The 16,655-nt window shown below is 45.0% G+C and overlaps 1 protein-coding gene across 1 annotated transcript; it reads left to right on the top strand.

Annotated features, from left to right (window-relative positions):
- Positions 1–199: 199 nt before the first annotated feature.
- Positions 200–15,323, top strand: LOC144714296 (DNA gyrase subunit B, chloroplastic/mitochondrial-like). The gene is made up of 21 exons (XM_078589018.1): positions 200–397; positions 478–607; positions 8,333–8,413; positions 8,510–8,623; positions 8,941–8,997; positions 9,735–9,836; positions 10,374–10,524; positions 10,602–10,678; positions 11,449–11,559; positions 11,652–11,722; positions 11,867–12,008; positions 12,094–12,192; positions 12,275–12,403; positions 12,564–12,678; positions 13,100–13,167; positions 13,242–13,355; positions 13,416–13,532; positions 14,066–14,119; positions 14,188–14,293; positions 14,360–14,490; positions 15,020–15,323. Exons 1-21 carry the CDS (start codon positions 258–260, stop codon positions 15,086–15,088), a joined length of 2,178 nt encoding a protein of 725 aa, XP_078445144.1. The 5' UTR covers positions 200–257; the 3' UTR covers positions 15,089–15,323.
- The last annotated feature ends 1,332 nt before the right edge of the window (positions 15,324–16,655 follow it).

Here is a 16,655-nt window from a genome sequence, read left to right on the forward strand (position 1 = left end):
TTAACATGGCTACATGATGTATCATACTAGAAAAAAAACAATTAGCATGGTAATCTCCATGAAGATATTAACATGAGAGGGCTATTTTGGGAATTTCCCCATATATAAAATTTTCAAGCCCTGTTCTATGGCGTAGGGTTTTTGGGAGGGAAAAAAATTAAGTGTTATTTTTTTTTCTTCTTCTTCTTCTTATCTTCTCCACTCTCTTCCAAGAGCGAGACTGAAGAAGGTGCAGGCGTGAGAAGAGGAAGGCACGGATGACGCTTCTCAGAGCCGCTCCCGTCATCCAGCTCCGTCATCTTCTCGCGCGCCACGTTCTCGCGTCGTCGGCATGCTACTGCCGTCTTCTCCGCTGTTCATCTCCTCTGGGTATATCCCGAAGCTTCTCCAAGACGAGGTATTTGAATGATTCTTAGGGTTTTTCGTGCGATTCGGGTTTTTTTGGGTATTGGGTTCCGGTTAATTTTTTGTTTTCAGGGTTTCCGGCTGTGCTGTGGCCAGGATTAATGGACAAGGTACGAGCCGGGCGTTCATGTCCTCGGCTCTTGCTTCGGAAGCTTTTCAGGAAAAAGCTGAATCTCTGGCTTATGGCTCAGAGCAGATTCAGGTGTGTTTTATTTTTTGTTTTTTTCTTATTATTGGGCTCCATTTTTTGTGAATTTTCTCTTTGTAATCGAGGAAATGGTATATTTTATCTTGTTTTGACGAATTTTGAGCTGATATACGGCATGGCTTTTCTCTGAACTTGGTTTTTCCAATGGGATTAATCACTGTTGTCGATTACTCATTGATCGTGATTGGATCGTAGAACTGTATTTTTCTGTTAATATGTGTGGTTCGAGCTTCAGTTCTTGGCGATGGCAGTTAATAGTAGAAACAAACAAAGAAAAAATCGAGACATGTTTTAAATGAATTTCAATCGAGAAGAACAATTTTGATGATGTCAGTGAAATTTCTCGCCTAGGACGAGTTCAATCTTGCTTTTACATGGCATGAATTTCATGGGTATTGAATGATTTAGTCATCCGATTGCGTGATTAATCTTCAACGAGTCTATGAGTGACATTTCTAAGGGCTCTGGTATCGTCTGAAGAATTCCTGTAAACAATCTGTGGCTTAAAAGGCTTCTTGACCTAGCCTATTTACTTCCTCGTGGACGCTTAACTTTCATGAATTGATTCCTAAAGGGCACCTAATGTGATTAATCATCTTTATTAAATTTATTGAGTTTATGTGAAGTTCTTTCCATGCGAAGAATTACGAAATTAATTTTGGATATGGAATAAATTTTCGTAGTAAAAAAATCCTTTATTTTTTACTGCCAGAAAATAAAATTTCGTGATTTTGAAACTTGGGTTACAAACATGACACAAAGGCCTTTGCATGGTTATGGCGAGCAATTGGTAACTGAAGCAAAATATCACAAACAGCTGGCTCATTTCGGATGGATAGTCTTTGGAAGCATGTAGTTGGAAAATCAGTTTTTTTTTTAAACAAGTTTGAAAATTAGTTATTCAGAATCTTTAGCTCTTGATGATGTCTTTCAAAAAAAAAGCTCTTGATGATTCTTTTTTTTTGAACTGAGCTCTTGATGATTCTAAATGATGCATTTACCGATGGATAACTGTTTGAGACTCTGTTTTCGATCCTTCCCTGAGGGGTTGGACCGAACAAATGGATGATGAAAAATAGGCTCATGGATTCTTAAGAAAAAGGCTAATTGATCAGAGTTTAATGACGGGACAGAAAGGGATGGGAGTTGGTTAGGGGTTAGGTTTGGCTTTGTCCGATTCTGTTTGTCATCATGACTGATGGTGGTTGGATTTTGTCCCGTTGCGTTTTTCAACACTTCCCCGTTCATTCAACAATCGACGCTACTTAATGAAGAATTTCGTGTGAAAAACTTTAATCAACTGGAAGAAATGTCATCTAGCATTTGTCAGCTTTGATGGGATTTGAAGGTCAGATTGAATTTTTTCATGCCGGTAACTTCGGTCGATTTTCTTGATTGGCTTGTATCTCGTATATTCTTCATCTCTACTGGCAGAATTAATATCCCAAAAATGGCTGAGGCAGACATCAACGAGGAGAGCGAAAAAAATGAAAATCGTCATTTATTGTAGGAATTTCAAGATTCATTATATGTGTAAAGCGAACTTGTCATGTAAAACAAAAAAATGACTGAATTTTATGCCCACACTATATATATTTGTATTCTTTTGTTGAGTCCCAACTCTGCCCTAAAGTTATCATGCTACAGTGAAGGGTGGGTAGAGAAGGGCTTTGATGTTTAGAGTTTGATAAGAGTATGATGATACTGTTGTATGATTTGTTGCAAATTTAATATCAACATCCCTAAGATGTTTTGAAAACGTCTTTGGGGCCTGTGATTGATTCTGCCCGGACTTCCATGTGTTATGACTTGTGGGAGTTTTTTGACCGAAGTGATACACTGTTGTCTTCCAGCCAATTTTCCGACTGAAGTGTTTTCGTTTTCTATTGCGATTTGTAATTTCCCATCCATTCATAAATTTCGGTTGCTCAGCTATATTCAGTACAAGTACAATGGTGATTGCTTTGTCGACTTCATTGTAGTTTGGTCTGCTCTTAATGCATCGTATCATCTGATTTCTCATTTTCTTTCCAAGATTGATACCATTCCCGTGGTACCTTAAGGGCATTCCAGACATTTAAGCTATCAAATCATTTTATTCTTCTTTTAATAATATTTACCTGTATCATTTGTAGAAGTGACATGCTTTGGAAATAACCAATGGTTTTTTCTGAAAACTTCAAACGACTCAATCTATGGTTTTTCTCTTCAAACGAACTGTGGTTTCTATGTCTTTTTTCTGAAAACTTCAAATTTAATGAACACCTTATCGTTAGTTTTTACTTACATTTCTGTTGGGGAAGAGAAGGAGAAGATAATGACATAACTTGAGCAGAGTACATGTGAGGGTATATGTACCCTAAGAGGGAGAGAGGATAATAGGGCTAATGGGCTTATAGAATAGGGCCCATTAGCCCATGAGGGATAGTCTATCACTAACACCCCCCCGCAAGCGAAGTATGGATATCTTCCATACCGAGCTTGGAGACGGCACGTTGAAGAAGAGGGCGGGAGAGTCCCTTGGTAAGGACGTCCGCTGCCTGGTCGGCGGATGCAACCAAGTCCAGGTCAAAGATTCCTTCGTCAACTCGCTCCTTGAAGAAGTAGCGGTTGCGCTCCATGTGCTTGATGCGGCCCTGTTGTCCAGGGTTCTTGGCCAACGCGATCGTCGACTTGTTGTCGCAGAAGAAGTGAATCGGGCCAGCATACTCCACGTGAAGATCGTGAAGGATGCCGTAAATCCACTGGCCCTCAGAGGCCCCATCGGCGAGTGCGCGGTACTCAGCTTCGGCGCTAGAGCGGGAGACTTTGTCCTGCTTGCTACTTTTCCAGCTAACGAGGCTGCCAAAAACAAACGTGCAGTAGCCCGTGGTAGACCGATGATCCACAACAGAGCCGGCAAAGTCAGCATCAGTGTAGACTTTCACTGTCTGGTCAGTGCTGCGAGGGAAGAGCAGGCCCTTTCCGGGGCAGCCCTTCAGGTACGCAAGGACCCGGTGGGCGGCCTGATGGTGAATCTCCCGTGGGGAGTGCATAAACTGACTGAGCAGGTTGACACCGGGCCGAGTGTGCGTCAAGTAGAGGAGCTTCCCCACCAGCTGCTGATACCGGTGGGAATTCGTCAGCGGCGAATCCTCCCCTTTGCCCAACTTCACGTTGGGATCAATGGGAGTGCTCACTGGCGCACAATCTGTCATCCCTGTCAGTGCCAGTAAGTCGACGGCGTATTTCTGCTGCGAGACGAAGATCCCACGGGGGGAGTAGGCTACCTCAAGACCAAGGAAGTAGCGAAGAAGGCCGAGGGCCTTGATCTCAAACTCCTTAGCCAAGGCAGTGTTGAGGCGGACAGCTTCGGCAGCATCAGATCCCGTAATAAGGATGTCGTCGACGTACACGGCAAGAATGGAGACACCGTTCGGGCGGTGACGGAAGAAGAGAGAGGCATCTCCATTGCTCTGAGTGTACCCTTCGGTCTTCAGAACAGAGGAGAACCTCCCAAACCACATGTGCGGGGACTGCTTGAGTCCATAGAGGGACTTCCGCAGTCGGCACACGTGACCAGGGGGGCCGAGTGAGTAGCCCGGGGGTTGTTGCATGTACACCTCCTCCGTCAAGTCGCCGTGCAAGAAGGCGTTCTTGACGTCGAACTGGCGGATGGCCCAGTGGAAGTGCGCTGCAAGCGCCAGAAGAAGCCGGACAGTCTCCATCTTCGCCACGGGAGAGAACGTCTCGAAGTAGTCCACGCCATAGGACTGAGTGAACCCCCGAGCCACAAGCCGAGACTTGAGGCGTTCGAGAGTACCGTCCGCATGATGCTTCTTGGCATGAATCCACTTGCAGTCCACTACCCTCTTGCCCGGAGGTAGTGGAACGACATCCCACGTGTGGTTCTTGAGGAGAGACTGCATCTCCTCGTCCATCGCCGCTTTCCAATGGGGAGAAGCGATAGCATCGGCTAAGCGTCGAGGAACGGGATCCGACTCGATGCGGGTGAGGAACAACCGGTAGGGAGGACTCAGCCGGTCAAAGGAGAGGTAATGAGAGAGAGGGTAGAGGGGGGCCTTAGTGCACTGACGGACCCCTTTCCGTAGAGCAATAGGCCACCCCAACTGATCGTCACCATCGACAGGAGAAGGAGCGGAAGCAATGGGGGACTCCCCGGGAGGAGCAGTAGACGACATACCGGGAGTCGTAGGAGACTCACCGGAGGGCGAGGGTAGACCGGGAGGAGGGGGTGACGAGGGTTGGTCACCGAGAGAGGAGGGTGACGCACCGGGGTTTGACAAGGATGGGGGGCCGGAAGGAGGAACGGAGACCAATGGGAGAGGGAGAGCTGCCGAAGGGGGGAAGGGCAGGTAACGAAGAAGAGGTAGAGGACACGTCCAAGGACCCCGCAGGAGGAAGTGAGGAAGATGAATCAAGGGGAGAAAGATCCGGAAGTGAGGAGGGTGGAGTGGGAGTGGTGGACTCCACGATCGGACTGGGCCCCAAGGGGGGGCCGAGGGAGCCTCATCCAGCGGAAGGCGTGATGAGGTAGAGTAGTCCCCAAAATAGGGTTCAAGCTCGGCAAAGGTGACGCTTGCCGAGATGAAGAACCGCCGAAGGCGGATGATAGCACCGGTACCCTTTTTGGAGGAAGAGTAACCCACAAACACACACCGGAGTGCGCGTGCATCAAACCGTGCGTGTGGGAGAAGTATCATGGACGTAGGTGGTGCAGCCGAAGATACGAGGCAAGAGTCCCGTCCGCAAAGAAGCATTCGGGAATGCCACAGTCATCCGGTCCAAGGGGCTGGAGAACTCCAGGAGTGGGGTGGGGATACGGTTAACGAGGTGAGTACTCGTCAAAACCGCCTCTCCCCAATAACGCCCCGGCGCCTTGGAGTCCAACAGCAATGTCCGCGCCGTCGAGGTAACATAGCCGATGCGACGTTCAGCCATGCCATTCTGCTCGGGCGTGGCCACACAAGAGGACTCGTGGAGGATGCCCCGGTCGGCAAAGAAGGAGGCGAGGTCAGCGTTGAAGAAGTCCCGAGCATTGTCGGAACGAAAACGCTGGATGCCTCGACCAAACTGTGTCTGTACCATGGCGCAAAAGTGTCGAACATTCTGCGCAACCTCCGACTTCGCAGTCAGGAGGTAGACCCACGTATAGCGGGTAGCTTCGTCCACAAAGAGTAGAAAGTAGCGGTGCCCTTTCAGACTGATCTGCGGTGCCGGCCCCCAAACATCACTGTGGACTCGGAACAGCGGGGTCGATGTGTGAGACGAGGATGAAGTAAAGGAGGATCTGCGGTGCTTGGCTAACTGACAAGGTTCACAAAGCATAGTCTTAAGGTCCACGCCCGAACACAACGCGGGAAAAAGACGCTGTAAAGTGGAGAAAGGTGGTGTCCAAGCCGCTGATGCTCCATCAGAAGGCGCCGCCGACGCAGCTCAGCCACCGAGAGAAGAGTCCGGTGCACCATGAAGCACTGGGAGCGGCCTCCATCGTCCAGCATCAGCAGTCCGTTCTCCCGCCTAATCGGTGTAGTCCGGCCCACCTTGTCAGACAGAAACATGCCGTCAGGTTGTAGGTGGAAGGAGCAGGAGATAGCATCAACTAAGCGCTGCGGAGACATAAGCACGGCCCCCAGGTCAGGGACATGGAGAACGTTGTGGACCACACCGAGGCCGTCCACATAGACTGCCCCGATTCCGGCCACACGGAGACGTCCACCCCCGGCCGTGAGGACAGTGCGGCCACCACGATGCCGCTCATATGATACCAACCGGGCATTGCTCGGGGTCATGTGTTCGGTAGCCCCCGAATCAAGGACCCACGTCGTATCGGAGACGACAGGTGAGTGGAAGGCCGTATGGCCACAGTACCATGCATCTGAAGATGAAGGAAGGGAAGACGCACCAAAGCCGCCGAAGTAGGCCATGGACGGATTCTGCAGGGCAGCCATCTGGTCACGGAGGCGGGCCAAATCTGCCTGAAGCTGGTCCATAGTCACTGCGGAGGGGCTGGCGGAGGAGGAATCAGAATGGGCCACCATGGCCTTGCCTTCTGCGGCCTCTTTCTTCTTTCGCCAGTCATTCAGGCGCTTCTTGCACTTGTTCTTCCCGTGGCCCGGTTTGCCGCAATACGAGCAAATCGTCGTCCCAGCTGGAGGAGCGGCGGAGGTGGGCGAGGAGGATCGACGGTGCCTTGCCGCCTGAAGGAGTGCAGAAAGTAGTGCGGTCGACGCACCCGGGGGGCCGGAGGAGGGAGTCCCATGGAGGAGGAAGTGGCTTTCCTCTTCTTGAAGCTCCTTCACCAACTCCTCAAGGGCAGGAGGACCTTCCTTGCGGTGCAAGGCACGACGACGTACGTCATCATACTCGCGGTTTAGGCCATTGAGGAAGCCCATGATCCGCAGAAGAAGCACATTCTGGAACGTCTTGGACGTCGGATCGTCGGGCGGTAGGTAGTAATCCACTTCATCCCACATCTTCTTGTGGGCAAGTGCATATTCAGAGATCGTCAACGACCCCTGACGGAGATTGCTGGCCTGACTTGCAAGGGAATAAAGACGCCACCAGTCTCTTTCCCGGCCACAGAAAGAGCGCACCTGATCCCAGAAACCTTTCACCGTTTTCTGATGCGGAAGACGGTCGCGAAAATCTGGAGCCAGGGTTTACGCATACATCCAGCCGAGGATGAACTGGTCCTCAACGTCCCACGCTGCATAATGTGGGTGGTCGATGGTAAGGGGGTCTTCAGTGCAATGCTTGAAGAGCTGGCGCGCCTTCAAGGTGGTCTCGACGGCGCATCCACGGGAGTAGATTCGGGCCCGTAAGAGTGTCGCCTCGGGACCAACGGAAGCGGATGAGCCACCTTGTAGGACAGTGGTTTCTCCAGGAAGTCGGTCTCGGTGAACGGCATGGTGCTGTTACGGCGCTGCTACGGTAGTGCTGCGGCTGCGGCTGCTGTGCGTGCGCGGCGGGTGCAGGCTGCGGCTGCTGGGCGTGCGCGGCGGCTGCGGGCTGCGGCTGCTGTGCGTGCGCGGCGGGTGCGGGCTGTGGCTGCTGTCGCGTCTTGGCGGCTGCGGGCTGCGGCTGCTGTGCGTGCGCTGGCGGCTGCGGGCTGCGGCTGCTGTGCGCGCGGCGGCTGCGGCTGCGGCTGCTGTGCGTCTTGTGGCGGCTGCGGGCTGCGGCTGCTGTGCGTGCGCGGCGGAGTGCGGGCTGCGGCTGCTGTGCGTCTTGGCGGGTGCGGGCTGCGGCTGCTGTGCGTCTGCGGGCGGGTGCGGGCTGCAGCTGCTGTGCGTGCGCGGCGGCTGCGGGCTGCGGCTGCTGTGCGTGCGCGGCAGCTGCGGGCTGCGGCTGCTGTGCGTGCACGGCGGCTGCGGGCTGCGGCTGCTGTGCGTGCGCTGCGGCTGCGGGCTGCGGCTGCTGTGCGTGCGCGGCGGCTGTAGGTGGGCGATGTCAAACCCTAGGGAAGGAGCTCTAGAGCTCTGATACCATGTTGGGGAAGAGAAGGAGAAGATAATGACATAACTTGAGCAGAGTACATGTGAGGGTATATGTACCCTAAGAGGGAGAGAGGATAATAGGGCTAATGGGCTTATAGAATAGGGCCCATTAGCCCATGAGGGATAGTCTATCACTAACAATTTCCTTGTCGGTGTACTGCCCATTTTGTTATCATAAACTGGGGTTTTTGTCCCTCTGATCATTATTCTGGTTTTTGCGCAGGTTCTTGAAGGCTTGGATCCTGTAAGGAAAAGGCCGGGGATGTATATAGGGAGCACAGGATCTCGTGGTTTGCACCATCTTGTACACCTCTTGCCATTAGAAACGCTTTATGAAGTCAATTGCTGTTTCCCACTTATATATTTCGCTCATTCATTCTTTATTTCCCTTGATGATCAGGTGTATGAGATTTTGGATAACTCTATTGACGAAGCTCAGGCTGGCTTTGCCACCCGGATAGATGTTATCATTCACGAGGATAACTCTGTGAGCATTTCTGATAATGGACGTGGGGTAGGTGTCTTCTTCATTGACAACTTTTTTGAGAACAATGGAAATTGGATGGACTTGTTCTTGGATCAGAATCACTTCTATCGGCAAACCATATTTTATTATCTCGTTTGAATGAATCATGATATCGTCACTTGAGGAATTATATTTGACATGCGTGATTTCTAAGGGAAGTAAATGGCAAACGAGACAACCCTATTTAACCGGGCATATTCGTTAAAGTTCGTTGATTATTTGATTGATTCTGTTGTCCCCCATTTAAAGGGTTTAACTAAAGAAGGGATGTTGACTAACGTGGCATTATGTTATTGCAATTTCAGATTCCTACTGATATACATCCTGCTACAAAGAAGTCTTCTTTGGAAACTGTCCTGACGGTAATCTGTTGGTTCTATTATGTTGCTTCTTATGACTGAGTTATTATCTGAAGACGCATGAACTGTCCTGGAAAGACCCGTTGGTCTTCCTGTTACATCGGGTGGTTGACTTCTTTTCTTCCTTTTGGAATTTTAAGAGTGAAATTTGACAATCTTTGGTGCTCTATGTTGAAATACAACTGCCTGCTTAAAGATGAAAAGTAGCGCCCTTGCTATCAGTAATAGATTTTAGCAAAGTTGGTAAGCACTTGAATGCAACATGGTATCAGAATCAGGTGTCAGGTTCAAATCCCCTAAGGAACGCATTGCACGCTTGGGCCATTAATAGGCCAGCGGCAAATGTAGTGGGAAGTGTTGAAGTACAAAATCTTGCTTCAAGAAGAAAAGTACTACCCTTGCTATCTGCTATAGCTTTTAGTACTGTTGGTAAGCACTCGAATCCAATACTCAGAATCCTGCCAGTACCTTGTATTGGTATTAGTATCTAATTCTCATAGAAGCTGTCGACTCTTTCTTTGTTCTGTCTGCTGAGTGGTGTGCTTGTTGGTACAGTTGATATGTTTTCAGAATAGTTGATCTATGAAAACAGTTTTAAGAGTTTGATTGGGGTAATATCTCTGTCAATGTGTACTTATCATTTTAGTTTTTTTAGTCTGTATTATCATAATTTTCGTATGAATAGTTGTTTTGAATTCGAAATGTTATTTTTTAACATCCGACATTTTTGAGGCATGCAGGTATTACATGCTGGAGGCAAGTTTGGAGGTTCCAGCAGTGGTTATAGTGTCTCCGGGGGGCTGCATGGTGTCGGTTTGTCCGTTGTGAATGCACTTTCCGAGGTCCATGTCTCCTTCATATTTATTATTTTCTCGACAATTTTTTTGTCAATGGGTCTTATAAACAAGTCTTTATGTTAATCGGTTCACTTGTACTTTCATGTTTCACCTCATGAGCAATGAGTAAATTGGGCGAGAGACCGAAGTTTTTTGAAAATCTATTGGAGTGTGGGCAAATTTTGAAGTGAACTTGGTGTGTTATTTTTGAATTAATATAAAATGACGTACTCCATCTGAGTTTACGCACCTTCTGATCCGAAGGAGATATTATCTTGTTCGCTATTGTATTTTAGCCATGACATCTTACTGATTTATTTGGTTTATTGTGAGGAAAGTGAAGTTTACAAAATTTTCTGAAGTTTACACGTCAGAAAAGAGGAGAGGAGGTCAAAATTTTTCATTTACCTATAACAGAAAACTATTAGAGAATAAGTGGCAGGCCCAGAATTTTTACAACTCCGCAAAATATGCGTCTAATTGATTGAGTCATTTACTTGTCCTGGTACTGTCTTAATCTTTTGTCTCCGTTTGAGGATCCAGGTTCTAGAGATCACTGTTTGGCGTGATGGCAAGGAGTATCAGCAGAAATATTGTCGTGGGAAGCCATTAACAGAACTTTCATCACATGCACAGGCAGCTGAATTTAGTGATCGACGAGGAACAACAATCAGATTTTGGCCAGATCAAGAAGGTGCGTTACCTCCACTTTTCTTATGTTGTGGCTATTTTGGATTGCCTTGCGTGCTAATACTTTGTCATTTTTTGAAGTCTTCACCTCCACAATTGTATTTGATTATAACACGATTGCCAGTCGCATCAGGGAATTAGCATTTCTTAATCCAGAGGTACATGTTCATCGTCTTACTGTGATAATCTGTCATGCTTTTCTTAACATTGTTTTCTATTTATATTCCGTCGTATAACAGTCGAATAAGTATCATTGGAAAATGCCTTCGTAAATGTTTAATACAAGCAGGGAATATAAGATCATTTTAACATTTTAAAAAAGATTTATGACATATGATTTGCATCAGTACGCTCTTAAGTTGAAAAAAACGTTTTGAAAGTGTTGAAGACAAATCCTGCCGTCGACCCAGAGGCTTGGATAGTCCGGAAGGTCAGGGAAGAAGATGAAGGAAAGAAAGTCTTCTATTCAACCAAGATTAAAAACTCTATTTTGTGGGAGCATACTGCCTAATTCTATGAAAAGTAATGTATTCAAACAAGTTATCAGGATATGGTTTAAGGAAACCATGTAATATACTACAGTTGACGAGGTTAGTATCAGATCATGATGGGAAACCTGTTCAATACATACTGAAAATAGGATGACATAAATGTAAATAATATCCACAAGCCCTCTACAACTGTGCAGATTTGGTCTGTAAATTTGGCTTCCATCTATAATTTCCATAAATAAGTTTTCGATTAGTATTATGTCAAGAACCCAGAAAATGAGATATCAAACAATAGAATATTTTGAATACATTTTTGGATAAGCATCATTCTTTAATTTCATTATTTAGTGGGTCTACCTTCTGACATTTTCTTCAAAAGCGTCTGCCATCCAGTTCGGGGTCAAAATTTTTACTACTGTTACACATCATGTTCACAGTTGACGATCACCCTGAAGAAAATCGGGGATGAACCAAGCAAGGCTCAGTATACGGAGTATTGCTATGCTGGTGGCTTGTTGGAATATGTGAGATGGCTCAATTCTGACAAGGTATCAATTATGATGAAAATCTTTTTCCTGACAGCACGCTCTGATTTATGCTCTGTTTTTGTTTTAATATAGATTAATTTTATTTGATCCAGAAACCCATTCACGAGCCTGTAGCTTTCAGAAAGGAGACAGACGGCATTACCGTGGATGTTGCACTTCAGTGGTGAGAAGGCTTTACGAATTTTATCTCGTGTGAAGTTCAAGATTGAGAAATTCCTTTGAATTTTATCTCTTTGTAGCAAATAAAATAGCCAATCTGCCTGAACTTTGCATAAATATCCGTGCTTTGGATTTCTACTTTTCTTAGGTGTTCGGATGCATACGCGGACACAATGCTAGGATATGCAAATAGCATACGCACAGTGGACGGTGGTACACATATTGATGGCATGAAGGCTTCTTTAACTAGAACAATCAACCACTTCGCCAAGAAATCTAAGATTATTAAGGTGCATAAAGCATCCAGTTTTTTGCAGAAATTCCTATTTTTTAAAATATATCCATTTATTTCATACTTGGGTTGTTCTGCTGCAGGAAAAGGATGTCAGTTTCAGTGGAGAACATGTGCGGGAGGGTTTGACCTGTATTGTTTCAGTCAAAGTACCGAACCCTGAGTTTGAAGGTCAAACAAAGGTGTGCGCCCTTTTTCATTTTTTTCTTAAAACATCTTCTTGAAAGATCCTGTTTTTCTTATTATATTTTTTAATTGTGGCAGACACGGTTGGGAAATCCAGAAGTGCGGAAGGTGGTCGAACAATGTGTCCAGGAGCAGATCACAGAGTACTTTGAGTTGCATCCAAACGAGCTAGACATGATCCTTTCAAAGTCTCTTAATGCTCTAAAGGTCTTTCAAAATCTTCACATTCACAATTTCTGTTCATTTATCTGACATGTTATTCCTTAAAAATTTCTGTCAAAATTTTTTTTATTCCTCGAAATTGTGGAATCTTACTCCAATTAAGCACTTTGTAAGGGTTTCTCATATTATTATCGATGCCTTGCAGGCAGCATTGGCCGCTAAGAGGGCCAGAGAGTTGGTTAGAACGAAAAGCGTCCTCAAGTCATCTTCTCTTCCGGGAAAACTTGCAGATTGTTCCTCAACCAATCCTGAAGAATCTGGTATGTTTTCTAAATTCAAGGGGTCAGCTATAAATCATTTTGTAATTTATCCAAGCCCATTTGATTGATCAAACCTTTCTATCCAATCCTGTACTATCTGATCTATAGATTCGCCTGATCTGATCACATAGAGTGGATTGGTTCAATCACAATCAGAGCTGATCAATCGATTCGACCTTTCGAAGCTATCTGATTTGATCATTGACTCCTAATCATTATTTTATCATATGGTAAGCGCATTAGCCTTATCTTGACTGGCTGATCCAATTGCGGATCAGGCTGATCGATTCGATGTGACCTGATCCGTTTAACTACCAAATTGATCTGATTGCCGACCCTTAATAACTATTTTATCCCATGATAGTTCATTAGCCTTATTGCTTTGCTTCTTACTTATCGTCTTACATTCTATAACCTTCAGAAATTTTTATCGTGGAGGGTGACTCTGCTGGTGGCAGCACAAAGCAAGGCCGTGATCGGAGATTTCAGGTCAGCTTGTACCTTAGACTCTTTCTTTTAATTTGCACCCACTCTCACGTAGTCTATGATTCTTTGGTATTCAGGCTGTTCTTCCTTTAAGGGGTAAAATCCTTAACATCGAGAGAAAAGACGAGGCAGCCATCTACAAGAACGAAGAAATCCAGAACCTCATTCTCGCCCTTGGACTAGGAGTGAAGGTTCTGTCCATTTTTTCTCCTCTCACTCCTGAAAGTCTCTCTCAGATTTAATTGTTCCAGGGAGAGGATTTCAAGAAAGACGCCCTCCGCTATCACAAGATCATCATCCTCACCGACGCCGACGTTGATGGGGCCCACATCAGGACCCTCCTCTTGACTTTCTTCTTCAGATATCAGGTGAGTTTTTCTTTAATCAAAGCTTCTATTCATAAAGTATTCCTAGGGTGTCCTGACAGATGAGAGAAACCGTTATGGGACGGGATGGGATGAGACATTAGGGTCAGACGGCGAAGAAAATTATAAAAGTTAAAATTATAATTAAAATAAAATGAGCTAGTAAGTCTTGGGTGTGAGGCTTCGCCGATTAAAATTATCCATCCATGTGTGTTTTCTGTTCCAAACTGTATGCGTCTGTTAGCAGTTCCCATCCTCTAACGGTTCTGGAACCTGTTCCATTTCGTGCCACCCACTTTCCTGAAACTGGCGTTGGACTGACAGAAAGGAAATTCATCCCGTACTGGTTCCGTCCCGAAACCGTTCCGTTCTAAGAGTTATTTGTCCTGGAACCATTTGGGATCTGGACCGTCCGTTGTCCAGACCCCTGGATGGGACGGGATGGGATGACGATTTTGGATGGAGCTGATGACCGATCCGTCATCCGTCTACAAATCCTAACCCTTCCACCTACTATCTTTGATAATGTCCTGCAGAAGGCCCTGTTCGATGAAGGATGCATATATGTGGGCGTCCCTCCTCTTTATAAGGTTTGGAATTCTGCATCTGTCCTCTTTGCAGAAAAAAATGGATTAGATTGATGAAATTTTGTTCTTAGGTTGAGAGGGGAAAGCATGCCCACTACTGCTATGATGATGCTGAACTTAAACGCCTCCAGAGCAGCTTCCCTGCCAATGTAAACTACAACATCCAGAGATTCAAAGGTTAGGGTTTTGGAATGAAGTTAGCCGTCAGGTTTTTTTCTTTGGTTCATACTAATAATCTCTTAGGTTTGGGAGAGATGATGCCTCTGCAATTATGGGAGACCACGCTGAACCCGGAGACGAGGTTGTTAAAGCAGCTTGTTGTGGACGATGCTGCAGAATCCAATGTTGTCTTTTCGTCTCTCATGGGCGCCCGGGTAAGTCACAGATCCTTAAACCATATGACCTTTGAACACTAAATTTTGGCTCAGAACCCTAGTTCCCAAACCCTTTAACTGTAAACCCTTTTTTTCACTTTCCGATGGGTGCCCTATTAAGCCAGATCCTTAGACCCTGTTACCTTAAAATACTTAAATTTTGCACAAGACCCTAATTCACAATCACTTTAACTGTAAACACATCTTTATCCCTCTCATATCTGCGCGCAGGTTAGACTCAGACCCTTAAACCCTTTAACCCTAAAACCCAAAAAATTGCCCAAAACCCTAATTCCGAATCCCTTAAACTGTATACCTCTCTTTTCTCTGGGGGCCTGGTAAGTTCTAACAAGCCCTAAAACCTGAAACCCTGAACCGTTAAAGTTCCATCTTCTGGGAGGCAAAATCAACCCACTCGTAAAATCTAAGTCTTTGGATGCAAACCCTTCTCATTTATGTGTATTATCAATCATTCTGGTTTTTTCTAAGTTCCATCTTACGGCTTATTTATCCATGCTTGTTCGAACAGGTGGATGGGAGGAAGGAGCTGATACAAAATTCTGCTAGCTTGGTCAATTTGGAGCATCTTGACATCTGATTGGTTGCTGCGCTGATCATCTGATTATCTGGCTTTTACCTCTGCCAGGTTCTCCATTATTACACTTTTCTTCTCATTCCTGATGATTTATTGGCCTTGTGGTTAGTCCTTCAAGGTATCTGCATCAGAACACATTTTTGACATATCCTTGAACTTGAGATTGTAAATATACTAGTGTTCTTTCAAACCTTTCAACGGATCATTCTGTGTTCTTATGAAACAATTTGTTGCTCAACCCCAACTTTCAATATTAACTAGTGTTCAGTGTTCGTCAGCCAGCATATCATCATAAGCAATCTGATCCATGGTGAGGTTGACTGAAACTATCCATGAAATTGTGCGCCGTGTGAATTGATCGCCATTCTTAGCAGCGACTCAGGTTAAGCTCAATGTCTTATTAGCCGAGACTTGAAGTCATTGTGCGGTGATGATTAAAAGATCCAATATCCTTTTAGTTGGGTGTGAAGACGCATGGGGAACCCCAATATCTTTCTTCATGTTAATGTCATCGACCGTGTTGCTGTCGATGCATTTTGGGGTGGTTGAGAGGGGGATGTATGACGTCAGATGATTTAAGTACTGGAGATTCTAAAAAAACAACTTTCAACGTCAACCGTATGATGATGACAATTTTCTTACACTTGTTGACATTAAGTATGATATCTAGTGTTTTTGTTTGTGGGTTCATGAGCAAAATTCAAATAATTTAAGTATGGAGAATTAAAAAGACAACTTTTATGCCTCTTAAAAGAAATGATGTACAACGTTAGTGATAGACCATATACATGTGAAACATAATTAAAAAGCTATGCAAAAATATTTATATTAACTGGTAAATCTTAAGAATTGGTTTTGTTAAATAAATATATTTTGTTACTTGCTACATTTAAGTGATGATACCTCTATCTTCTAAATTAACTAATAATTAATGACCAGATATATAAGTAATACATATCTCAAAAGTTCTATCATACAACACTAATGCTATGATATACCATTTTATTGTATACAAATGTGAAGTGCACAAAAATAAATAAATTGGTGGATATTTATATTAATTATTTATTAATGTGAGTTTGACGTGTGAATTATGATCTCCCCTGCTTGATCTTTGGAGAAAGTGATTTTTTTGTAAAGGCATTACAGGTAATTATGCTTTATAAGTTGCATAAAGCTCTACTATCTCTCCGTAGTAAGCCTTAATCTATTTGTAGTTGAGCTATGCAATCTAAGGATTTCTTTTCTGGTTTGGTAATCTTCTTCTTTGCACTTTCACAATTAAATTATTCAGGAGTCAAGTTCTTGTTTAACTGAGGAACCAAAGTTTCTTACTTCTTCCTTATTATATTTATCCATGTTGCTTCATGAATAGGTAGGGCCATGCTTTCTTTAGGCAGTATTTGCACAGAAAACCTGTTGCAGAAGAAGAGTTGAGTTGCAGTTTAATCATTCAGTGTTATGAGAATCTTGGATAGCAAATCCTATTCATCTATTCTTTTATCCTGGAGGATTTTGTGGGGAATTTGTTGGGGTGATGCCCATGGAACTCCTAGCGAGATTGCTGCAC

Source organism: Wolffia australiana, chromosome 17 (assembly GCF_029677425.1).
Source record: "Wolffia australiana isolate 7733 chromosome 17, ASM2967742v1".
In the NCBI taxonomy this organism is placed as follows: Eukaryota; Viridiplantae; Streptophyta; class Magnoliopsida; order Alismatales; family Araceae; genus Wolffia; species Wolffia australiana.